Source organism: Cherax quadricarinatus, chromosome 17 (assembly GCF_038502225.1).
Source record: "Cherax quadricarinatus isolate ZL_2023a chromosome 17, ASM3850222v1, whole genome shotgun sequence".
NCBI classification, from domain to species: Eukaryota; Metazoa; Arthropoda; class Malacostraca; order Decapoda; family Parastacidae; genus Cherax; species Cherax quadricarinatus.
This window is the reverse complement of record NC_091308.1, coordinates 48,049,593-48,075,676: the sequence shown is the minus strand read 5'-3', so window position 1 is coordinate 48,075,676 and position 26,084 is coordinate 48,049,593. Positions and strand designations below refer to the sequence as shown.

At 39.1% G+C, this 26,084-nt stretch overlaps 1 protein-coding gene across 3 annotated transcripts in view; it reads left to right on the top strand.

Moving 5' to 3' along the window:
• mtDNA-helicase (mitochondrial DNA helicase) overlaps nt 1-26,084 on the top strand; it is a gene marked incomplete at its 3' end in the record, with an annotated part of 132,972 nt that overhangs the window by 33,350 nt on the left and 73,538 nt on the right. For all 3 annotated transcript variants that reach the window (XM_070085966.1, XM_070085967.1, XM_070085965.1), the window contains 2 exon segments: nt 5,680-5,849; nt 16,082-16,219. In XM_070085966.1, coding sequence (XP_069942067.1) covers nt 5,680-5,849; nt 16,082-16,219 — 308 coding nt within the window.

Here is a 26,084-nt window from a genome sequence, read left to right as displayed (position 1 = left end):
CAGAACACACTAAAGGACCCCTGTCTTCAAATCAGTTTAAGGTCCTAATAAGAAATCACCTCATCACCTAAAATTAACCAGACACACCGTACCTAATCATTACCAGTTTCTCAAGAGCTACTCATATTGTGCTGATGAATGCTCAACCACTTACTACACTTTGAAATGAGGATGTCTATTTTTCTATTGTTTTAAAAAATAGTAGATTGTAATACAGTACATCATAATGTAAATTGTTCAATTGTAATACCAAATTTCATTGTTTTAAATAGTACTAAACTGTAATACATCATATTTTAAATTGTTTTAAATTGTTACATTGTAATACTGTAATCTTTATTAACTAAATGCAATAGTGTAATAAGTCTCTACTAGACTTATCAAAACCATGTAGCATTACCTGGTAGAATATATAGTTCTACTGTACTCACTGTAACTCATCTAATGACCATATGAACTATGTATTATTGCCTTGCTAATCTTAAATTAATCTCTAAGTTTGCCCGAAACGCTCTGCATACAAAGGGGCTGTTGGCATGTACACCCAACTGTTATATTCCTCTGTACAACCATGTAATTTGTCAAAAGAAACATCTTTATCTTTATTACTTTGGTCTCACAGGCCACATAAGTTACCCGAAAAAAAAGTAGTGGAAAAAACAAGAAACCTTTGAATCGGAGTAAAAAAAAATGTTTACCGGGTGAGCGTCATTTGCCGCTGTTGCCATACATGGCTCATTTTCTGCTAACTTTATGCCTCTATATCTCGGTAAGCACTGATCGCAAATTTTTTTTTTGGCTTAGAACACTCAGCAAATTAATCCTAACATTTTGGTAAGAATTTTTTTTTTTTTTTTTTTCAAATATTTTTCGACATAGAATGACAGTTTCAGAAATGGGCTTGCGACAGTCAAAGGGTTAAAACCGTATAGCATGAACTAATAGAATATTCAATTTTATTGTATTCATTGTACTCATCTAATGGCCATATGTACAATTACTGCACTGTTATTGCCTTATCTCTAGTTAGTCTTAAGTTTCCCCGAAATGCTCTGCATATAAAGGGGCTTTTGGCATGTTCCACCAATTGTTATACTCCTTTGTACAAACATGTATTATGCTAAAAAAATTTTTTTTTTTTTAACAAGTCGGCCGTCTCCCACCGAGGCAGGGTGACCCAAAAACAAAGAAAATCTCCAAAAAGAAAATACTTTCATTAAAATTTTTTTGTTAATGCCCAGGGTTTATTACCTGGACCTCAGCAATGAGAGTAACTACGCTCACCGCTGGGCAACGGCGACCAGTGCACAGAATAAATTTATTATTATTATTATTATTATTATTGTGTATATTAATGGGAGCTACTAGTGTGCAATGCAGGAAGGGTTTATTTTGAGGGTGTACACCTTCTGAAGATGAATCAAATCAAATCAAATCAAATCAAGTTTATTCTCTATAAGGGTTACAGTGTGGGGTTTACAGGTTTTGGGTATTGTGTGGTTTACATGTTATAAAATACTAATTACAGAGGGGGCCACTAGGACACCTAGCATGGCTAGGCATTTCGGGCAGATTTAGATTAATTCTTAACATTAAATCCTTACAGATTATGATATTAACCCTTTGACTGTTGCAACCCCCAATCCTGAGGTGTCTCCTGGTGTCGCAAAATTTAAAAAAAAAAAAAAATTATTTTTTCTTATGAAATGATAGAGAATCTTTTCCTGATTGTAATGACACCAAAAAAAAACGAAATTTGATGGAAAACTGATGGAATTATGCTCTCGCGAAGTTAGCGACCTCGGCGCTGTTTACAAATCGGCGATTTCGCCCAATTTGAGCCCTATTTTCGGCTAATTCCATTGTTCCAGTCGCCCAAACTCATAGCCATTTCTTTAGAACTCCATTTTTTCTATCGATTGAGTACAAAAAACTGCCCATTTAACGATTTCAACTAACTAATAATGTGGTCAGAAATTTGCAATTTGGCCAATTTCACGAAAACTAAAAAATATGACAATTTCAAAATAAGGTACAGAATGAACAATGCAGACATTCCTGGCTCTAAAATACCATTTTCTTTGTTCATCAGTCATGTCTCGAGGCCCCTCTGATATTACTCTTGCTTTCTATTTTGAATTTTTATTCAAACAAAAAATACAAGATTTACTGTTATGCAGACTACTGCAATACTGTAATAATTGTATAAATAACATCAACCCATTTTTGACTGCATATTAGAATGGCTAGTTGGACATTTATTGGACAATGGCATCATTTGTTTACTTTTGAACATTGGCAAAAATCAAACATTTCCCCTACTTTGAGCTCCATTTCTAGGTTCTTTTTATAGCAAAATCAATCAAAATCACCTCTATTTCTATAATATGTTTTCCATTCTATCAACTGAGACCAAGAAAACGAGAATACAACCATAAATACTATACGAAAATAGACCACAAAGTCGGCATTTTAATTAAAAAAAACGGTCGGAGTTTTTTTTTCTCATTATGCACTGCGTGCTCCAGGATTTTTTTTATATGGTGCACACTGACCACACAGACCCATTCTCTCACATGTGGGCCTACCAGCTTTCTCCTGCTTGATTTGAAGCCGCTAGAATTTATGAGTATATATACATCAAACACTGTACCTCGTAAGACGTATATATACGGCCGCGACAGTCAAAGGGTCAAGGCTAAGTGACTACATTATAATTTGTGAGTTTAGCAATGTGAATGCTTTTGTTTTGGCACAATACAAAGTGTCTATATTGGAGTATCATAGGCAAACTTATGACTAGTTAGGATTCATTATTTTAAGAGTAAGAGTAGTATTTCTGTGTTTATAGTCAGTGGGTGAGTGAGTGTAATTGTGAACCACCAGGTGGTTATCATGTAGTTAGTTGTCAGGGTGTATCAGGGAGATAAGATGTTTTCTAACTGTAGTTTTGAAAGTGATGAATGTGTCTGCAGTTCTAGAGTTTTCAGGTAGGGTGTTCCAGATTTTAGGTCCTTTGAAATACAGTGGAACCTCAAATATCGAACTTTCTTCAGTCCAGAAGGCTGTTCGAGTGCCTTTACCAAATGAATTTATTCCCATCAGGAATAATGTAAATTTGATTAGTCCATTTCAGACCCTCAAAAATACACTTATAAAAACACTTACAAAAATACACTTACATAATTGGTCGTGTTGGGAGCAGTTCGGTTTTTGAGGTTCCACTGTACAGTGGACCCCCGGTTAACGATATTTTTTCATTCCAGAAGTATGTTCAGGTGCCAGTACTGACCGAATTTGTTCCCATAAGGAATATTGTGAAGTAGATTAGTCCATTTCAGACCCCCAAACACACACGTACAATCGCACTTGCATAAATACACTTACATAATTGGTCGCATTGGGAGGTGATCGTTAAGCGGGAGTCCACTGTACATTGAATTTTTGCAAAGGTTTAGTCAGACACGGGGAATGTCATAAAGATGTTTGTGTCTGGTGTTATGCCTGTGGATCCTGTCACAACTATCAAGAAAGCATTTTAGTCAAGGTTAATATCGGAATTTAAGGTCCTGTAGATATAGATTGCACAGTAGTAAGTGTGGATGTTCTGAACAGGGAGTAAGTTTAGATCTATGAAGAGTGGGGGTGTGTGTTGCCAGGGATGGGATTTAGTGATTATTCTTACTGCGGCTTTTTGTTGGGTTATTATTGGCTTTAAGTGTGTTGCTGCAGTTGAACCCCAAGCACAGATAGCATAGGTGAGGTATGGATATATAAGTGAATGGTATAGTGTAAGAAGGGCAGTTTGCGGCACGTAGTATCGTATCTTGGAGAGGATCCCCACCGTTTTGGATACTTTTTTTTTGTTATGTGTTGGATATGGGTGCTGAAATTTAGGTTGTTGTCGAGGTATAGGCCAAGGAATTTGCCCTCATTATGTCTGGCAATTAGAGTGTTGTCGATCTTAATGTTAAGTTGCACAACACCTGCTCTGCTACCAAACATAATATAGTAGGTTTTGTCAGTGTTAAGTGTAATTTTATTGGCTGTCATCCAAGTCGATATTTTGAGCAGCTCCTCGTTAACAATGGTGTCGAGGGTGGCAAGATTAGGGTGGGAGATGACATAAGTTGTGTTGTCAGCAAAGAGAATGGGTTTCAGGTGTTGGGATAAGTTTGGGAGATCATTGATGTAAATGAGGAAGAGCAGGGGTCCAAGGACACTTCCCTGCGGAACTCCAGTATCAAGTGGCTGTATTGATGAGGCTGTGTCTTTAATGGTGACACACTGATACCTATTAGAAAGGTAGGATTTGAAATATGCAAGCGCATGGCCTCTTATACCATAGTGGTCAAGTTTGTGGAGTAGGATGCCGTGGTCTACTGTGTCAAACGCTTTTCTTAGGTCAAAAATTCCTAGCGGATATTCCTTATTTTCCAATGCTGTGTAAAGCAGGTCTAGCATTTTTATAATTGCATCATTAGTGCTTTTATTTTTCCTGAATCCAAATTGGCAGGGGTTAAGTATGTTTTGTGACATTATAAATGAATATAGTCTCCTGTGCATGAGTTTCTCAAAGATTTTGGATAGCAATGGTAAGTTGTTTACGTCTGTAGGGTCACCACCTTTATGTATTGGTGTAACCCTTGCTGTCTTGAGTAGTGTCGGAAAAGTGCTAGTTTCTAGTGACTTGTTAAAAAGTAATGTAATAGCATGCGAAAGGACATGGGCCGCTCGCTTGTACAATAATGGTGGGATGTGAGACAGATTCCCCGAGTTATTTTTAAGTGACTTTATGATCGCGGTGACTTCTGTGGGCTCAGTTGGTACAAGATAGAAGGAATTTGGGAAATTTCCTTCTAGGTAGTCCCCGGCATGGGCATTGGTACGTGGGATTTTACTGGCGAGATTAGATCCTATGTTTGAGAAGAAGTCGTTTATCTTGTTAGTTGTATCAGTGGGATGCAGTGGTGTTTCATGAGGTTTAGTTAGGACAATATTCGTGTTTTTTTTCAGTTTGTGGGTCCCCAGAATCTGGGAAAGTGTTTTCCAGGTCTTTTTTATATCTCCTCTTGTGTCAGTGAATCTGCTGGAGTAGTACAGTTGTTTGGCTTTCTTTATTAATTTGGTGAGAATTGTTGAATATTGTTTAAGAATATCTTTGTGTATTAAGCCCTGTCTATATTGCTTTTCATATTGGTGTTTCTTATCAATGGATTTCAGAATGCTGCTGGTTAGCCATGGGCAACCGAGCCGTTTATTCGTGATCTGTTTCGTTTTTATAGGATAATGTTTGTTGTATAGTCTAAGTATTTTGTTAAGAAAAATGTCTGGCCAATCGTCAATACCATTGGCATTGGAGAATTCTGTAGGCCAGTCAACAGTCTCTAGGTCTGCTGTGAAATTCCTTATTGAGGCCTCATCATGGAGTCTAAATGAAACTTTGTTGTATTCCAGTGGTGGTTTACTATTGGATAGTGTATATTAGTAGAAACCTGCCATTGTACACAAGTTTGAGGTGAAGTACTGGAGTTTTTATAGTGTTTTGTTTGCTGAAAGAGAGTGAGTGAGTGAGTTTGAACCTGTGATATTTACAGAAACTTCCTATATGAGAGGAAGTAGCATTTTTTCACAAAATTCTAGTTTTTTATTTTCTATGATGAGCTTTAATGTTGACAGGGTACTTTGTGTGTCCCTTGTGCAATAGAGACGGCCCCTGGGAAGACCTGGTGCATCTCTTGAATTCACGAGAGGATTGTCTTTCCATGGAGCAGCTGAAGGCTTACATGGCAACAACACTTTCCATTACCGACATAGGGGAAAACCTCTTACAAAACTCTCCACTCAAGGTAAGACTAAACTCTGTGGTGAAATCAGAAGTAGAAAAACCTCTTGCAAGACTCTCCACTCAAGGTAGGTAGAGAGAGAGATTAGAGAGTGAACAAAGATGTTTGAGGTACATAACACAGGTGTACCTTGCTTTAAGGTGCTTCGCTTTAGGGCACTTCACAAATACGGCGCTTTTCATTTATTTATTTTTATTTTATTAACACACTGGCCGATTCCCACCAATGCAGGGTGGCCCGAAAAAGAAAAACTTTCACCATCATTCACTCCGTCACTGTCTTGCTAGAAGGGTGTTTTACACTTCAGTTTTTAAACTGCAACATTAACACCCCTCCTTCAGAGTGCAGGCACTGTACTTCCCATCTCCAGGACTCGAGTCCGGCCTGCCGGTTTCCCTGAATCCCTTCATAAATGTTACTTTGCTCACACTACAACAGCACGTCAAGTATTAAAAACCATTTGTCTCCATTCACTTCTATCAAACACGCTCATGCATGCCCGCTGGAAGTTCATGTCCAAACCACCTCAACAACCCTTCCTCAGCCCTCTGGACAACAGTTTTGGCAATCCCGCACCTCCTCCTAACTTCCAAACTACGAATTCCCTGCATTATATTCACACCACACATTGCCCTCAGACATGACATCTCCACTGCCTCCAGCCTTCTCCTCGCTGCAACATTCATCACCCATACTTCACACCCATATAAGAGCATTGGTAAAACTATACTCTCATACATTACCCTCTTTGCCTCCAAGGACAAAGTTCTTTGTCTCCACAGACTACTAAGTGCACCGCTCACCCTTTTCCCCCACCAAATTCATCCATCAACCTCTGCAACTTCTCTTCAGAATCTCCCAAGAGCACAGTGTCATCAGCAAAGAGCAACTGTGACAACTCCCACTTTATGTGTGATTCTTTATCTTTTAACTCCACGCCTCTTGCCAAGACCCTCGCATATACTTCTCTTACAACCCCATTTATAAATATATTAAACAACCACGGTGACATCACACACCCTTGCCTAAGGCCTACTTTTACTGGGAAATAATCTCCCTCTTTCCTATATACTCTGACTTGAGCCTCACTATCCTCGTAAAAACTCTTCACTGCTTTCAGTAACCTACCTCCTATACCATACACCTGCAACATCTGCCACATTGCCTCCCTATCCGCCCTGTCATACGCCTTTTCCAAATCCATAAATGCCACAAAAACCTCTTTAGCCTTATCTAAATACTGTTCACTTATATGTTTCACTGTAAACACCTGGTCCACACACCCCCTACCTTTCCTAAAGCCTCCTTGTTCATCTGCTATCCTATTCTCCATCTTATTCTTAATTCTTTCAGTAATAACTCTACCATACACTTTACCAGGTATACTCAACAGACTTATCCCCCTATAATTTTTGCACTTTCTTTTGTCCCCTATGCCTTTATACAAAGGAACTATGCATGCTCTCTGCCAATCCCTAGGTACCTCACCCTCTTCCATACATTTATTAAATAATAGCACCAACCACTCCAAAACTATATCCCCACCTGCTTTTAACATTTCTATCTTTATCTCATCAATCCCAGCTGCTTTACCCCCTTTCATTTTACCTACTGCCTCACGAACTTTCCCCACACTCACAACTGGCTCTTCCTCACTCCTACAAGATGTTATTCCTCCTTGCCCTATACACGAAATCACAGCTTCCCTATCTTCATCAACATTTAACAATTCCTCAAAATATTCCTTCCATCTTCCCAATACCTCTAACTCTCCATTTAATAACTCTCCTCTCCTATTTTTAACTGACAAATCCATTTGTTCTCTAGGCTTTCTTAACTTGTTAATCTCACTCCAAAACTTTTTCTTATTTTCAACGAAATTTGTTGATAACATCTCACCCACTCTCTCATTTGCTCTCTTTTTACATTGCTTCACCACTCTCTTAACTTCTCTCTTTTTCTCCATATACTCTTCCCTCCTTGCATCACTTCTACTTTGTAAAAACTTCTCATATGCTAACTTTTTCTCCCTTACTACTCTCTTTACATCATCATTCCACCAATCGCTCCTCTTCCCTCCTGCACCCACTTTCCTGTAACCACAAACTTCTGCTGAACACTCTAACACTACATTTTTAAACCTACCCCATACCTCTTCGACCCCATTGCCTATGCTCTCATTAGCCCATCTATCCTCCAATAGCTGTTTATATCTTACCCTAACTGCCTCCTCTTTTAGTTTATAAACCTTCACCTCTCTCTTCCCTGATGCTTCTATTCTCCTTGTATCCCATCTACCTTTTACTCTCAGTGTAGCTACAACTAGAAAGTGATCTGATATATCTGTGGCCCCTCTATAAACATGTACATCCTGAAGTCTACTCAACAGTCTTTTATCTACCAATACATAATCCAACAAACTACTGTATCCAGATATATATTAATATATATATATATATCATCTGTTTCTTGTCATCCGCACTATCCACGCACATTTAAGCAACCCAGTATATAGTAATATACAGGAGAAGGGGTTATATATTTTAGTCGCCTCATACGACACGCATGGCTTACGGAGGAAAGATTCTTTTCCACTATATATATATATATATATATATATATATATATATATATATATATATATATATATATATATATATATATATATATATATATATATATATATATATATATATATATAATATAGGTATAATATAGGTATATATATATATATATAATTATAGGTAGTAGGTTGGTAGACAGCAACCACCCAGGGAGGTACTACCGTCCTGCCTAGTGAGTGTAAAACGAAAGCCTGTAATTGTTTTACATGATGGTAGGATTGCTGGTGTCTTTTGTCTGTCTCATAAATATGCAAGATTACAGGTATGTCTTGCTACTTCTACTTGCACGTGGGTCACACTGCACATACATGTACATGTTTATTTATACACACTCATCTGAGTTTTCTTTGATTTTATCTTAATAGTTCTTGGTCTTATTACTTTTCCTTTTATATCCGTGGGGAAGTGGAATAAGAATCTTTCCTCCGTAAGCCATGCGTGTTGTAAAAGTCAACTAAAATGCCGGGAACAATGGGCTGGTAACCCCTTTTCCTGTAAAGATTACTAAAAAGAATAAGAAGAAGAAAATTGTCAAAGTGGGAAGTCTGAATGTGCGTGGATGTTGTGCAAATGATAAGAAAGAGATGATTGTGGATGTTATGAATGAGAAGAAACTGGATGTCCTGGCTTTAAGTGAAACAAAGCTGAAGGGGGTGGGAGAGTTTCAATGGAGAGGAATAAATGGGATTAGGTCAGGGGTTTCAAATAGAGTTAGAGCTAAAGAAGGAGTAGCAATAATGTTGAAGGATAAGCTATGGCAGGAAAAGAGGGACTACAAATGCATAAATTCAAGGATTATGTGGAGTAAAATAAAGATTGGATGTGAAAAGTGGGTTATAGTAAGCGTGTATGCACCTGGAGAAGAGAGAAGTGTAGAGGAGAGAGAGAGATTCTGGGAAATGTTGAGTGAATGCGTGGGGAGTTTTGAATCAAGTGTGAGAGTAATGGTGGTTGGGGATTTCAATGCTAAAGTGGGTAAAAATGTTATGGAGGGAGTAGTAGGTAAATTTGGGGTGCCAGGGGTAAATGTAAATGGGGAGCCTTTAATTGAGCTTTGTGTAGAAAGAAATTTGGTAATAAGTAATACATATTTTATGAAAAAGAGGATAAATAAATATACAAGGTATGATGTAGCACGTAATGAAAGTAGTTTGTTAGATTATGTATTGGTGGATAAAAGGTTGATGGGTAGGCTCCAGGATGTACATGTTTATAGAGGGGCAACTGATATATCAGATCATTATTTAGTTGTAGCTACAGTTAGAGTAAGAGGTAGATGGGAAAAGAGGAAGGTGGCAACAACAAGTAAGAGGGAGGTGAAAGTGTATAAACTAAGGGAGGAGGAAGTTCGGGCGAGATATAAGCGACTATTGGCAGAAAGGTGGGCTAGTGCAAAGATGAGTAGTGGGGGGGTTGAAGAGGGTTGGAATAGTTTTAAAAATGCAGTATTAGAATGTGGGGCAGAAGTTTGTGGTTATAGGAGGGTGGGGGCAGGAGGAAAGAGGAGTGATTGGTGGAATGATGAAGTAAAGGGTGTGATAAAAGAGAAAAAGGTAGCTTACGAGAGGTTTTTACAAAGCAGAAGTGTTATAAGAAGAGCAGAGTATATGGAGAGTAAAAGAAAGGTGAAGAGAGTGGTGAGAGAGTGCAAAAGGAGAGCAGATGAAAGAGTGGGAGAGGCACTGTCAAGAAATTTTAATGAAAATAAGAAAAAATTTTGGAGTGAGTTAAACAAGTTAAGAAAGCCTAGGGAAAGTATGGATTTGTCCGTTAAAAACAGAGTAGGGGAGTTAGTAGATGGGGAGAGGGAGGTATTAGGTAGATGGCGAGAATATTTTGAGGAACTTTTAAATGTTGAGGAAGAAAGGGAGGCGGTAATTTCATGCACTGGCCAGGGAGGTATACCATCTTTTAGGAGTGAAGAAGAGCAGAATGTAAGTGTGGTGGAGATACGTGAGGCATTACGTAGAATGAAAGGGGGTAAAGCAGCTGGAACTGATGGGATCATGACAGAAATGTTAAAAGCAGGGGGGGATATAGTGTTGGAGTGGTTGGTACTTTTGTTTAATAAATGTATGAAAGAGGGGAAGGTACCTAGGGATTGGCGGAGAGCGTGTATAGTTCCTTTATATAAAGGGAAAGGGGACAAAAGAGATTGTAAAAATTATAGAGGAATAAGTTTACTGAGTATACCAGGAAAAGTATATGGTAGAGTTATAATTGAAAGAATTAGAGGTAAGACAGAATGTAGAATTGCGGATGAGCAAGGAGGCTTCAGAGTGGGTAGGGGATGTGTAGATCAAGTGTTTACATTGAAGCATATATGTGAACAGTATTTAGATAAAGGTAGGGAAGTTTTTATTGCATTTATGGATTTAGAAAAGGCATATGATAGAGTGGATAGAGGAGCAATGTGGCAGATGTTGCAAGTTTATGGAATAGGTGGTAAGTTACTAAATGCTGTAAAGAGCTTTTATGAGGATAGTGAGGCTCAGGTTAGGGTGTGTAGAAGAGAGGGAGACTACTTCCCGGTAAAAGTAGGTCTTAGACAGGGATGTGTAATGTCACCATGGTTGTTTAATATATTTATAGATGGGGTTGTAAAAGAAGTAAATGCTAGGGTGTTCGGGAGAGGGGTGGGATTAAATTATGGGGAATCAAATTCAAAATGGGAATTGACACAGTTACTTTTTGCTGATGATGCTGTGCTTATGGGAGATTCTAAAGAAAAATTGCAAAGGTTAGTGGATGAGTTTGAGAATGTGTGTAAAGGTAGAAAGTTGAAAGTGAACATAGAAAAGAGTAAGGTGATGAGGGTATCAAATGATTTAGATAAAGAAAAATTGGATATCAAATTGGGGAGGAGGAGTATGGAAGAAGTGAATGTTTTCAGATACTTGGGAGTTGACGTGTCGGCGGATGGATTTATGAAGGATGAGGTTAATCATAGAATTGATGAGGGAAAAAAGGTGAGTGGTGCGTTGAGGTATATGTGGAGTCAAAAAACGTTTTCTATGGAGGCAAAGAAGGGAATGTATGAAAGTATAGTAGTGCCAACACTCTTATATGGATGTGAAGCTTGGGTGGTAAATGCAGCAGCGAGGAGATGGTTGGAGGCAGTGGAGATGTCCTGTCTAAGGGCAATGTGTGGTGTAAATATTATGCAGAAAATTCGGAGTGTGGAAATTAGGAGAAGGTGTGGAGTTAATAAAAGCATTAGTCAGAGGGCAGAAGAGGGGTTGTTGAGGTGGTTTGGTCATTTAGAGAGAATGGATCAAAGTAGAATGACATGGAAAGCATATAAATCTATAGGGGAAGGAAAGAGGGGTAGGGGTCGTCCTCGAAAGGGTTGGAAAGAGGGGGTAAAGGAGGTTTTGTGGGCGAGGGGCTTGGACTTCCAGCAAGCGTGCATGAGCGTGTTAGATAGGAGTGAATGGAGACGAATGATACTTGGGACCTGACGATCTGTTGGAGTGTGAGCAGGGTAATATTTAGTGAAGGGATTCAGGGAAACCGGTTATTTTCTTATAGTCGGACTTGAGTCCTGGAAATGGGAAGTACAATGCCTGCACTTTAAAGGAGGGGTTTTGGGATATTGGCAGTTTGGAGGGATATGTTGTGTATCTTTATACGTATATGCTTCTAAACTGTTGTATTCTGAGCACCTCTGCAAAAGCAGTGATAATGTGTGAGTGTGGTGAAAGTGTTGAATGATGATGAAAGTATTTTCTTTTTTGGGGATTTTCTTTCTTTTTTGGGTCACCCTACCTCGGTGGGAGACGACCAACTTTTTGAAAAAAAAAAAAAAAAAATATATAATATATTATATAATATATATATATATATATATATATATATATATATATATATATATATAATATATATATAATATATATATATATATATATATATATATATAATATATATATATATATATATAATATATATATAATATATATATAATATATATATATATATATATATATATATATATATATATATATATATATATATATATATATATATATATATATATATATATAATATATTATATATAATGGGGAGCCTTTAATTGAGCTATGTGTAGAAAGAAATTTGGTAATAAGTAATACATATTTTATGAAAAAGAGGATAAATAAATATACAGGGTATGATGTAGCACGTAATGAAAGTAGTTTGTTAGATTATGTATTGGTGGATAAAAGGTTGATGGGTAGGGTCCAGGATGTACATGTTTATAGAGGGGCAACTGATATATCGGATCATTATTTAGTTGTAGCTACAGTTAGAGTAAGAGGTAGATGGGAAAAGAGGAAGGTGGCAACAACAAGTAAGAGGGAGGTGAAAGTGTATAAACTAAGGGAGGAGGATGTTCGGGCGAGATATAAGCGACTATTGGCAGAAAGGTGGGCTAGTGCAAAGATGAGTAGTGGGGGGGTTGAAGAGGGTTGGAATAGTTTTAAAAATGCAGTATTAGAATGTGGGGCAGAAGTTTGTGGTTATAGGAGGGTGGGGGCAGGAGGGAAGAAGTGATTGGTGGAATGATGAAGTAAAGGGTGTGATAAAAGAGAAAAAGGTAGCTTATGAGAGGTTTTTACAAAGCAGAAGTGTTATAAGAAGAGCAGAGTATATGGAGAGTAAAAGAAAGGTGAAGAGAGTGGTGAGAGAGTGCAAAAGGAGAGCAGATGATAGAGTGGGAGAGGCACTGTCAAGAAATTTTAATGAAAATAAGAGAAAATTTTGGAGTGAGTTAAACAAGTTAAGAAAGCCTAGGGAAAGTATGGATTTGTCAGTTAAAAACAGAGTAGGGGAGTTAGTAGATGGGGAGAGGGAGGTATTAGGTAGATGGCGAGAATATTTTGAGGAACTTTTAAATGTTGAGGAAGAAAGGGAGGCGGTAATTTCATGCACTGGCCAGGGAGGTATACCATCTCTTAGGAGTGAAGAAGAGCAGAATGTAAGTGTGGTGGAGGTACGTGAGGCATTACGTAGAATGAAAGGGGGTAAAGCAGCTGGAACTGATGGGATCATGACAGAAATGTTAAAAGCAGGGGGGGATATAGTGTTGGAGTGGTTGGTACTTTTGTTTAATAAATGTATGAAAGAGGGGAAGGTACCTAGGGATTGGCAGAGAGCATGTGTAGTCCCTTTATATAAAGGGAAAGGGAATAAAAGAGATTGTAAAAATTATAGAGGAATAAGTTTACTGAGTATACCAGGAAAAGTATACGGTAGGGTTATAATTGAAAGAATTAGAGGTAAGACAGAATGTAGGATTGCGGATGAGCAAGGAGGCTTCAGAGTGGGTAGGGGATGTGTAGATCAAGTGTTTACATTTAAGCATATATGTGAACAGTATTTAGATAAAGGTAGGAAAGTTTTTATTGCATTTATGGATTTAGAAAAGGCATATGATAGAGTGGATAGAGGAGCAATGTGGCAGATGTTGCAAGTATATGGAATAGGTGGTAAGTTACTAAATGCTGTAAAGAGCTTTTATGAGGATAGTGAGGCTCAGGTTAGGGTGTGTAGAAGAGAGGGAGATTACTTCCCGGTAAAAGTAGGTCTTAGACAGAGATGTGTAATGTCACCATGGTGGTTTAATATATTTATAGATGGGGTTGTAAAAGAAGTAAATGCTAGGGTGTTTGGGAGAGGGGTGGGATTAAATTATGGGGAATCAAATTCAAAATGGGAATTGACACAGTTACTTTTTGCTGATGATACTGTGCTTGTGGGAGATTCTAAAGAAAAATTGCAAAGGTTAGTGGATGAGTTTGAGAATGTGTGTAAAGGTAGAAAGTTGAAAGTGAACATAGAAAAGAGTAAGGTGATGAGGGTATCAAATGATTTAGATAAAGAAAAATTGGATATCAAATTGGGGAGGAGTATGGAAGAAGTGAATGTTTTCAGATACTTGGGAGTTGACGTGTCGGCGGATGGATTTATGAAGGATGAGGTTAATCATAGAATTGATGAGGGAAAAAAGGTGAGTGGTGCGTTGAGGTATATGTGGAGTCAAAAAACATTATCTATGGAGGCAAAGAAGGGAATGTATGAAAGTATAGTAGTACCAACACTCTTATATGGGTGTGAAGCTTGGGTGGTAAATGCAGCAGCGAAGAGACGGTTGGAGGCAGTGGAGATGTCCTGTCTAAGGGCAATGTGTGGTGTAAATATTATGCAGAAAATTCAGAGTGTGGAAATTAGGAGAAGGTGTGGAGCTAATAAAAGTATTAGTCAGAGGGCAGAAGAGGGGTTGTTGAGGTGGTTTGGTCATTTAGAGAGAATGGATCAAAGTAGAATGACATGGAAAGCATATAAATCTATAGGGGAAGGAAGGAGGGGTAGGGGTCGTCCTCGAAAGGGTTGGAAAGAGGGGGTAAAGGAGGTTTTGTGGGCGAGGGGCTTGGACTTCCAGCAAGCGTGCATGAGCGTGTTAGATAGGAGTGAATGGAGACGAATGATACTTGGGACCTGACGATCTGTTGGAGTGTGAGCAGGGTAATATTTAGTGAAGGGATTCAGGGATACCGGTTATTTTCGTATAGTCGGACTTGAGTCCTGGAAATGGGAAGTACAATGCCTGCACTTTAAAGGAGGGGTTTGGGACATTGGCAGTTTGGAGGGATATGTTGTGTATCTTTATACGTATATGCTTCTAAACTGTTGTATTCTGAGCACCTCTGCAAAAGCAGTGATAATGTGTGAGTGTGGTGAAAGTGTTGAATGATGATGAAAGTATTTTCTTTTTTGGGGATTTTCTTTCTTTTTTGGGTCACCCTGCCTCGGTGGGAGACGGCCGACTTGTTGAACAAAAAAAATATATATATATAATGCAGAGAATTCGTAGTTTGGAAGTTAGGAGGAGGTGCAGGATTACCAAAACTGTTGTCCAGAGGGCTGAGGAAGGGTTGTTGAGGTGGTTCGGACATGTAGAGAGAATGGAGCGAAACAGAATGACTTCAAGAGTTTATCAGTCTGTAGTGGAAGGAAGGCGGGGTAGGGGTCAGCCTAGGAAAGGTTGGAGGGAGGGGGTAAAGGAGGTTTTGTGTGTGAGGGGCTTGGACTTCCAGCAGGCATGTGTGAGCATGTTTGATAGGAGTGAATGGAGACAAATGGTTTTTAATATTTGACGTGCTGTTGGAGTGTGAGCAAAGTAACATTTATGAAGGGATTCAGGGAAACCGGCAGGCCGGACTTGAGTCCTGGAGATGGGAAGTACAGTGCCTGCACTCTGAAGGAGGGGTGTTAATGTTGCAGTTTAAAAACTGTAGTGTGAATCACCCTTCTGTCAAGGCAGTGATGGAGTGAATGATGGTGAAAGTTTTTCTTTTTCGGGCCACCCTGCCTTGGTGGGAATCAGCCAGTGTGATAATAAAAAATAATAAAAAAATTATATGTACTGTACAGTGTAGTGTATGCTGAGTGAGGATGAACATTTCATGTAAATTTTTGGGGCTGGTATCTGTTACCTCATTGTTTGGATGTACACAAAACAGCGAAAGTTTTCAGTTTAAACTTTGTATTGCTCATACATTTTTTATATTAAATCTGATTATTTCATGTTTCACATACTGCATTCCATATTTTACAATGTCTTGTTTACAGAACGTGAGCATTCATACCCTGAAGAAATTTGGTGCAAGAGTAACAAACGATGAATCTCGTGTGGTCCTTCCCGTTGCCAACAGACAAGGAGAGGTCATAGGCTTCGAAAGTATTTCTCTCCTCCACTATTTTCCTCAGGTAAAAACTAAAATTTATAGATTTTTTCATATAAGAATGACTAAAATGATGTAAATAATTTTTGTATATGAATATTGTGTAAAATGATGTTTTAGCTTTAGTATTGATCTGCCATGGGCTGTCCTCTGCATTCATCACACTACCATAACTTCCATTAACCATAATGGTAACTTGTTTAAATTGTCAGTGTCCACCCCTCCATGTGGGTATACATGTTGATACCCCTCCATGTGTGTGTATACTTGTTGACACCCCTCCATGTGTGTATATATGTTGATACCCCTCCATGTGTGTATACATGTTGACACTCCTCCATGTGGGTATACATGTTGACACCCCTCTGTGTGTATACATGTTGACACCCCTCCATGTGGGTATATATGTTGACACCCCTCCATGTGGGTATATATGTTGACACCCCTCCATGTGGGTATACATGTTGACACCCCTCCATGTGGGTATACATGTTGACACCCCTCCATGTGTGTGTATACATGTTGACACCCCTCCATATTGGTATATATGTTGACACACCTCCATGTGGGTATACATGTAGACACTGCTCTCTGCTTAGGCTTACTAGTGTACAATACAGCCTCTCCTCGCTTAATGATGTACTCGTTTACCAGTGACTCGGACTTACGACAGGCTCTCTGACCAGTATTCACACCTAAATAATGTATATTAGAGCTGATTTCCTCTATTCTGTTTGTTACAATATACAGTACACTGCTGTATAAACATTTAAAAATATATTAAAATGTTATAAATGGTGCAAAGGTGATGTTAAAATAGTATCAAAGATGGTTGACACAAACCCACTATCATTATAGTATGCTCCTTGTTTAGCAACAAATTCCTTTACCGATGTAGTCCTAGGAATGGAACTCTGTCATTAAGTGAGGAGAGACTGTACTTTATCCTACATTTCAGTTTTGATTTTCTTGTTCTTCCACTCATTATTGCACTAGTGCATTTACAGTCTAAGAACTTTTAACTCACCTCAGCTTATATCAAAGCCCAGGCCAGTTTAAGGAGACTTCTTATATCTCAACACACTGAAAGTGCTACCACTCGACTGCAAGCCACCAAAATTGAATTCAATTAATATTTTGAGGAACTTTTAAATGTTCATGAAGAAATGGAGACAGTAATTTCATGCACTGGCCAGAGAAGTATAACATCTTTTAGGAGTGAAGAAGAGCAGGATGTGAGTGTGAGGGAGGTGCGTGAGGCATTACGTAGAATGAAAGGTGGGTAAAGCAGCTGGAACTGATGGGATCATGACAGAAATGTTAAAAGAGGGGAAGATATAGTGTTGGAGCGGTTGGTATTTTTGTTTAATAAATAAATATACAAGGTATGATATAGCACGTAATGAAAGTAGTTTGTTAGATTATGTATTGGTGGATAAAAGGTTGATGGGTAGGCTCCAGGATGTACACATTTATAGAGGGGCAACTGATATATCGGATCATTATCTAGTTGTAGCTACAGTTAGAATAAGAGGTAGATGGGATAAGAGGAAAATGGCAACAACAAGTAAGAGGGAGGTGAAAGTGTATAAACTAAGTGAGGAGGAAGTTCGGGTGAAATATAAGCAACTATTGGCAGAAAGGTGGGCTGGTGCAGGTATGAGTAGTAGGGGGGTTGAAGAGGGTTGCAGTAGTTTTAAAAATGCAGTATTAGAATGTGGGGCAGAAGTTTGTGGTTATAGGAGGGTGGGTGCAGGAGGAAAGAGGAGTGATTGGTGGAATGATGAAGTAAAGGGTGTGATAAAAGAAAAAGGTAGCTTATGAGAGGTATTTACAAAGCAGAAGTGTTATAAGAAAAGTAGAGTATATGGAGAGTAAAAGAAAGGTGAAGAGAGTGATGAGAGAGTGCAAAAGGAGAGCAGATGATAGAGTGGGAGAAGCACTGTCAAGAAATTTTAATGAAAATAAGAAAATTTTTTTATAGGTAGTAGGTTGGTAGACAGCAACCACCCAGGGAGGTACTACCATCCTGCCAAGTGAGTGTAAAACGAAAGCCTGTAATTGTTTTAAATGATGGTAGGATTGCTGGTGTCTTTTGTCTGTCTTATAAATATGCAAGATTACAGGTATGTCTTGCTACTTCTACTTACACTTAAGTCATACTACACATACATGTACATGTTTATTTATACACACTCATCTGAGTTTTCTTTGATTTTATCTTAATAGTTCTTGGTCTTATTACTTTTCCTTTTATATCCATGGGGAAGTGGAATAAGAATCTTTCCTCCGTAAGCCATGCGTGTTCTAAAAGTCAACTAAAATGCCGGGAACAATGGGCTAGTAACCCCTTTTCCTGTAAAGATTACTAAAAAGAATAAGAAGAAGAAAATTGTCAAAGTGGGAAGTCTGAATGTGCGTGGATGTTGTGCAAATGATAAGAGATGATTGTGGATGTTATGAATGAGAAGAAGCTGGATGTCCTGGCTTTAAGTGAAACAAAGCTGAAAGGGGTGGGAGAAGTTTCAATGGAGAGGAATAAATGGGATTAGGTCAGGGGTTTCAGATAAAGTTAGAGCTAAAGAAGGAGTAGCAATAATGTTGAAGGATAAGCTATGGCAGGAAAAGAGGGACTATAAATGTATTAATTCAAGGATTATGTGGAGTAAAATAAAGATTGGATGTGAAAAGTGGGTTATAGTAAGCGTGTATGCACCTGGAGAAGAGAGAAGTGTAGAGGAGAGAGAGAGATTTTGGGAAATGTTGGGTGAATGCATGGGAAGTTTTGAATCAAGTGTGAGAGTAATGGTGGTTGGGGATTTCAATGCTAAAGTGGGTAAAAATGTTATGGAGGGAGTAGTAGGTAAATTTTGGGTGCCAGGGGTAAATGTAAATGGGGAGCCTTTAATTGAGCTATGTGTAGAAAGAGATTTGGTAATAAGTAATACATATTTTATGAAAAAGAGGATAAATAAATATACAAGGTATGATGTAGCACGTTATGAAAGTAGTTTGTTAGATTATGTATTGGTGGATAAAAGGTTGATGGGTAGGCTCCAGGATGTACATGTTTATAGAGGGGCAACTGATATATCGGATCATTATTTAGTTGTAGCTACAGTTAGAGTAAGAGGTAGATGGGAAAAGAGGAAGGTGGCAACAACAAGTAAGAGGGAGGTGAAAGTGTATAAACTAAGGGAGGAGGAAGTTCGGGTGAGATATAAACGACTATTGGCAGAAAGGTGGGCTAGTGCAAAGATGAGTAGTGGGGGGGTTGAAGAGGGTTGGAATAGTTTTAAAAATGCAGTACGTATTAGAATGTGGGGCAGAAGTTTGTGGTTATAGGAGGGTGGGGGCAGGAGGAAAGAGGAGTGATTGGTGGAATGATGAAGTAAAGGGTGCTTTAAAAGAGAAAAAGTTAGCTTATGAGAGGTTTTTACAAAGCAGAAGTGTTATAAGAAGAGTAGAGTATATGGAGAGTAAAAGAAAGGTGAAGAGAGTGATGAGAGAGTGCAAAAGGAGAGCAGATGATAGAGTGGGAGAGGTACTGTCAAGAAATTTTAATGAAAATAAGAAAAAATTTTGGAGTGAGTTAAACAAGTTAAGAAAGCCTAGGGAAAGTATGGATTTGTCAGTTAAAAACAGAGTAGGGGAGTTAGTAGATGGGGAGAGGGAGGTATTAGGTAGATGGCGAGAATATTTTGAAGAGCTTTTAAATGTGGAGGAAGAAAGGGAGGCGATAATTTCATGCACGGGTCAGGGAGGTATACCATCTTTTAGGAGTGAAGAAGAGCAGAATGTAAGTGTGAGGGAGGTACGTGAGGCATTATGTAGAATGAAAGGGGGTAAAGCAGCTGGAACTGATGGGATCATTACAGAAATGTTAAAAGCAGGGGGGGATATAGTGTTGGAGTGGTTGGTACTTTTGTTTAATAAATGTATTAAACAGGGAAAGGTACCTAGGGATTGGCAGAGAGCATGTATAGTCCCTTTATATAAAGGGAAAGGGGACAAAAGAGATTGTAAAAATTATAGAGGAATAAGTTTACTGAGTATACCAGGAAAAGTGTACGGTAGGGTTATAATTGAAAAAATTAGAGGAAAGACAGAATGTAGGATTGCGGATGAGCAAGGAGGCTTCAGAGTGGGTAGGGGATGTGTAGATCAAGTGTTTACATTGAAGCACATATTTTTTTTTTTTATTATCACACTGGCCGATTCCCACCAGGGCAGGGTGGCCCGAAAAATGAAAAACTTTCACCATCATTCACTCCATCACTGTCTTGCCAGAAGGGTGCTTTACACTACAGTTTTTAAACTGCAACATTAACACCCCTCCTTCAGAGTGCAGGCACTGTACTTCCCATCTCCAGGACTCAGGTCCGGCCTGCTGGTTTCCCTGAACCCCTTCATAAATGTTACTTTGCTCACACTCCAACAGCACGTCAAGTATTGAAAACCATTTGTCTCCATTCACTCCTATCAAACACGCTCACGCATGTCTGCTGGAAGTCCAAGCCCCTTGCACACAAAACCTCCTTTATCCCCTCCCTCCAACCTTTCCTAGGCCGACCCCTACCCCGCCTTCCTTCCACTACAGACTGATACACTCTTGAAGTCATTCTGTTTCGCTCCATTCTCTCTACATGTCTGAACCACCTCAACAACCCTTCTTCAGCCCTCTGGACAACAGTTTTGGTAATCCTGCACCTCCTCCTAACTTCCAAACTACGAATTCTCTGCATTATATTCACACCACACATTGCCCTCAGACGTGACATCTCCACTGCCTCCAGCCTTCTCCTCGCTGCAACATTCATCACCCATGCTTCACACTCATATAAGAGCATATACCATCTTTTAGGAGTGAAGAAGAGCGTGAGGCATTACATAGAATGAAAGGGGGTAAAGCAGCTGGAACTGACGGGATCATGACAGAAATGTTAAAAGCAGGGGGGGACATAGTGTTGGAGTGGTTGGTATTTTTGTTTAATAAATGTATGAAATAGGGGAAGGTACCTAGGGATTGGCGGAGAGCTTGTATAGTCCCTTTATATAAAGGGAATGGGGACAAAAGAAGTTGTAAAAATTATAGAGGAATAAGTTTACTGAGTATACCAGGAAAAGTGTACGGTAGGGTTATTATTGAAAGAATTCGAGGTAAGACAGAATGTAGAATTGCGGATGAGAAAGGAGGTTTTAGAGTGGGTAGGGGATGTGTAGATCAAGTGTTTAAATTGAAGCATATATGTGAGCAGTATTTAGATAAAGGTAGGGAAGTTTTTATTGCATTTATGGATTTAGAAAAGGCATATGATAGAGTGGATAGGAAAGCAATGTGGCAGATGTTACAAGTATATGGAATAGGTGGTAAGTTACTAAATCCTGTAAAGAGTTTTTATGAGGATAGTGAGGCTCAGGTTAGGGTGTGTAGAAGAGAGGGAGACTACTTCCCGGTAAAAGTAGGTCTTAGACAGGGATGTGTAATGTCACCATGGTTGTTTAATATATTTATAGATGGGGTTGTAAAAGAAGTAAATGCTAGGGTGTTCGGGAGAGGGGTGGGATTAAATTATGGGGAATCAAATTCAAAATGGGAATTGACACAGTTACTTTTTGCTGATGATACTGTGCTTATGGGAGATTCTAAAGAAAAACTGCAAAGGTTAGTGGATGAGTTTGGGAATGTGTGTAAAGGTAGAAAGTTGAAAGTGAACATAGAAAAGAGTAAGGTGATGAGGGTGTCAAATGATTTAGATAAAGAAAAATTGGATATCAAATTGGGGAGGAGGAGTATGGAAGAAGTGAATGTTTTCAGATACTTGGGAGTTGACGTGTCGGCGGATGGATTTATGAAGGATGAGGTTAATCATAGAATTGATGAGGGAAAAAAGGTGAGTGGTGCGTTGAGGTATATGTGGAGTCAAAAAACGTTATCTATGGAGGCAAAGAAGGGAATGTATGAAAGTATAGTAGTACCAAAACTCTTATATGGGTCTGAAGCTTGGGTGGTAAATGCAGCAGCGAGGAGACGGTTGGAGGCAGTGGAGATGTCCTGTTTAAGGGCAATGTGTGGTGTAAATATTATGCAGAAAATTTGGAGTGTGGAAATTAGGAGAAGGTGTGGAGTTAATAAAAGTATTAGTCAGAGGGCAGAAGAGGGGTTATTGAGGTGGTTTAATCATTTAGAGAGAATGGATCAAAGTAGAATGACATGGAAAGCATATAAATCTATAGGGGAAGGAAGGCGGGGTAGGGGTCGTCCTCGAAAGGGTTGGAGAGAGGGGGTAAAGGAGGTTTTGTGGGCAAGGGGCTTGGACTTCCAGCAAGCGTGTGTGAGCGTGTTAGATAGGAGTGAATGGAGACGAATGGTACTTGGGACTTGACGATCTGTTGGAGTGTGAGCAGGGTAATATTTAGTGAAGGGATTCAGGGAAACCGGTTATTTTCATATAGTCGGACTTGAGTCCTGGAAATGGGAAGTACAATGCCTGCACTTTAAAGGAGGGGTTTGGGATATTGGCAGTTTGGAGGGATATGTTGTGTATCTTTATATGTGTATGCTTCTAGACTGTTGTATTCTGAGCACCTCTGCAAAAACAGTGATAATGTGCGAGTGTGGTGAAAGTGTTGAATGATGATGAAAGTATTTTCTTTTTGGGGATTTTCTTTCTTTTTTGGGTCACCCTGCCTCGGTGGGAGACGGCCGACTTGTTGAAAAAAAAAAGAATTTATTTTATTTTTTTTTTATTATCACACCGGCCGATTCCCACCAAGGCAGGGTGGCCCGAAAAAGAAAAACTTTCACCATCATTCACTCCATCACTGTCTTGCCAGAAGGGTGCTTTACACTACAGTTTTTAAACTGCAACATTAACACCCCTCCTTCAGAGTGCAGGCACTGTACTTCCCATCTCCAGGACTCAAGTCCGGCCTGCCGGTTTCCCTGAATCCCTTCATAAATGTTACTTTGCTCACACTCCAACAGCACGTCAAGTATTAAAAACCATTTGTCTCCATTCACTCCTATCAAACACGCTCGCGCATGCCTGCTGGAAGTCCAAGCCCCTCGCACACAAAACCTCCTTTACCCCCTCCCTCCAACCCTTCCTAGGCCGACCCCTACCCCGCCTTCCTTCCACTACAGACTGATACACTCTTGAAGTCATTCTGTTTCGCTCCATTCTCCTTTCTAAATCTAAACTTGTTTAATTTGAATCCATTACTGTGGGTTCTCTCTTGGAGAGATATCTCAAGACCTTATTTATATCCCCTTTATTGATACCCATCTTCCACTTACTTCAATCAGGTCTCCCCTCATTCTTTGTCTAACAAGTGAATGTAATTTAAGAATCTTCAATCTTTCTTCATAAGGAAGATTTCTAATGCTTTGTATTAATTTAGTCATTCTACGCTGAATGTTTTCTAATGAATTTATGTCCATTCTGTAATATGGAGACCAGAACTGAGCTGCAAAATATAGGTGAGGCCTTACTAATGATGTATAAAGCTGTAATATAACCTCTGAACTTCTATTGTTTACACTTCTTGATATATATCCCAGTAATCTGTTTGCCCTTATTACGTACGCTTAGGCATTGCTGTCTTGGTTTAAGGTTACTGCTTATCATAACCCCCAAGTCCTTTTATGCAGTCTATATGGCTAAGTTCTACATTATTTAACTTATAAGTGCTATGGTTATGGACACTCCCGAGCTTCAGAACCTTGCATTTATCTACACTAAACTGCATCTGCCACTTTTCTGACCAGGTATTAAGCTTGTCTAAATCCTCCTGAAGTTCCGTGATATCTATGTTTGAGTCAGTTATCCTACCTATCTTTGTGTCATCGGTGAATTTTCTCATATCACTTGTAATTCCCTCTTCAAGATCATTGATATACAGTATATTATAAACAACAATGCGCCCAAGACTGATCCCTGTGGAACGCCACTTGTTACAGATCCCCACTCGGATTTAACCCAACTTATGCATACACTCTGCTTCCTGTCTGTGAGCCATGACTCGATCCATGAGAGCAGTTTTTCCCCAATGCCGTGAGCTGCCACTTTCTTGAACAGTTTTTGGTGCGGTACTCTATCAAAAGCCTTATTAAAATCTAAATAAACAATATCAAATTCTTTATTGTGATCAACAGCCTCAAAAGCTTTACTGAAGAAAGTTAATATATTAGTTAGACAAGAACGGCCTCTCGTGAATCCATGCTGAGTATCATTAATCAGATTATGCTTATCCATATGTAGTACATGTATAGTACAGTGGACCCCGGCATACGATATTAATCCGTTCCTGAGAGCTCATCGTATGCCAAAATTATCGTGAGGCGAATTAATTTTCCCCATAAGAAATAATGGAAATCAAATTAATCCGTGCAAGACACCCAAAAGTATGAAAAAAAGTTTTACCACATGAAATATTAAGTTTAATGCACACGAACTGAAGAAGACATTCACAGTTAGTAGTACTCTACTAACAATAGAATGCACGGCACTTACCTTCAATGAAGATCTTTCATAGGCTTATGTCCTGGGAGTGCCTTTTCCTCCTGAGTAATGTAGGTCCTGCTTGGCAATTTCTTCCAAAACAGGCCTGTTTCGTCACAATTAAAACTTGTTCAGGTTTAAATTCTTCACTGTCTATGTAATCCTTGAATTCCTTCACATATTTTTCAGCTGCTTTTTGGTCCGAACTGGCAGCCTCACCATGCCTAATCACACTATGTATGCCACTATGATTCTTAAATCTTTCAAACCAACCTTTGCTGGCCTTAAATTCACTCACAGTACCAGTAGTTGCAGACATTTTTTCAATTAAATCCTCATGCAACTTCCCAGCCTTTTCACATATGATTGCTTGAGAGATGCTATCTCCTGCTATCTGTTTTTCATTTATCCACACCAATAACAGTCTCTCAACATCTTCTAACACTTGCGATCTCTGTTTCAAAAACAGACATGCACCTTTTGCAACAACAGCTTCCTTGATTGCCGTTTTCTTGGCCACTATAGTAGCGATGGTTGATTGGGGTTTGGTATACAACCTGGCCAGCTCCGACACACGCACTCCACTTTCATACTTTGCAATTATCTCTTTCTTCATTTCCATAGTAATTAGCACCCTTTTTCTCGCAGGGTTGGCAATAGAAGCTTTCTTGGGGCCCATGGTGACTTACTTTGCAGAAACAAGCACCAAAACACTGTGATAATATGGAATGTACCGAATGTATGCTTAGATGTGAGCACACTGGCTGGCTTGTAAACACCTGCACGCACTGGGACATGTCCTGGACGAATCGTGTGTGGCAGGTTGTTATGACCAAGATCATAATGAGATTAATTTATGTTTTGTCCACTCAATATTATACTCGGGGTTTCTTTAATATTAACTAAATTAAAGATTCCACTAGTTTATAATATTATCTGGTTTAGGAATATACCCGGGTATGATGTGTATATACATTTTGAGTAATGTGTTAGGTAGGTAGATAACAGCTGGCTAAGAATTGAAACAAGGTACGTATGTCCTTGGAGGGTAGTTTAGTCTGCTCTCCCCTTTGGCGAGTTGATGTCATGTAGGGATTAACTGTGTGAGTTCAGTTCGCTCACTCTGCCGACTCAGTGTGCATTGACTGAGCTACCCCTCCAGTACTCCACCTTATTCTCAGATGGATAGAGAATTGTGTCGTAGAAACTCCTGAACCACCTTGAGGTTTATTCTGAATTAAGTCTGTGGACAGCTATATATTGTTACCCTCAGTTCACGATGGGACAACCTGTGTCAAGTTTAGAACTTTAATGATATTTTCCTTATGCCAGGGAGTTACTCAGGGAATGTATTCCTTCTCAATGTATATACTCGCGTACAAGTCA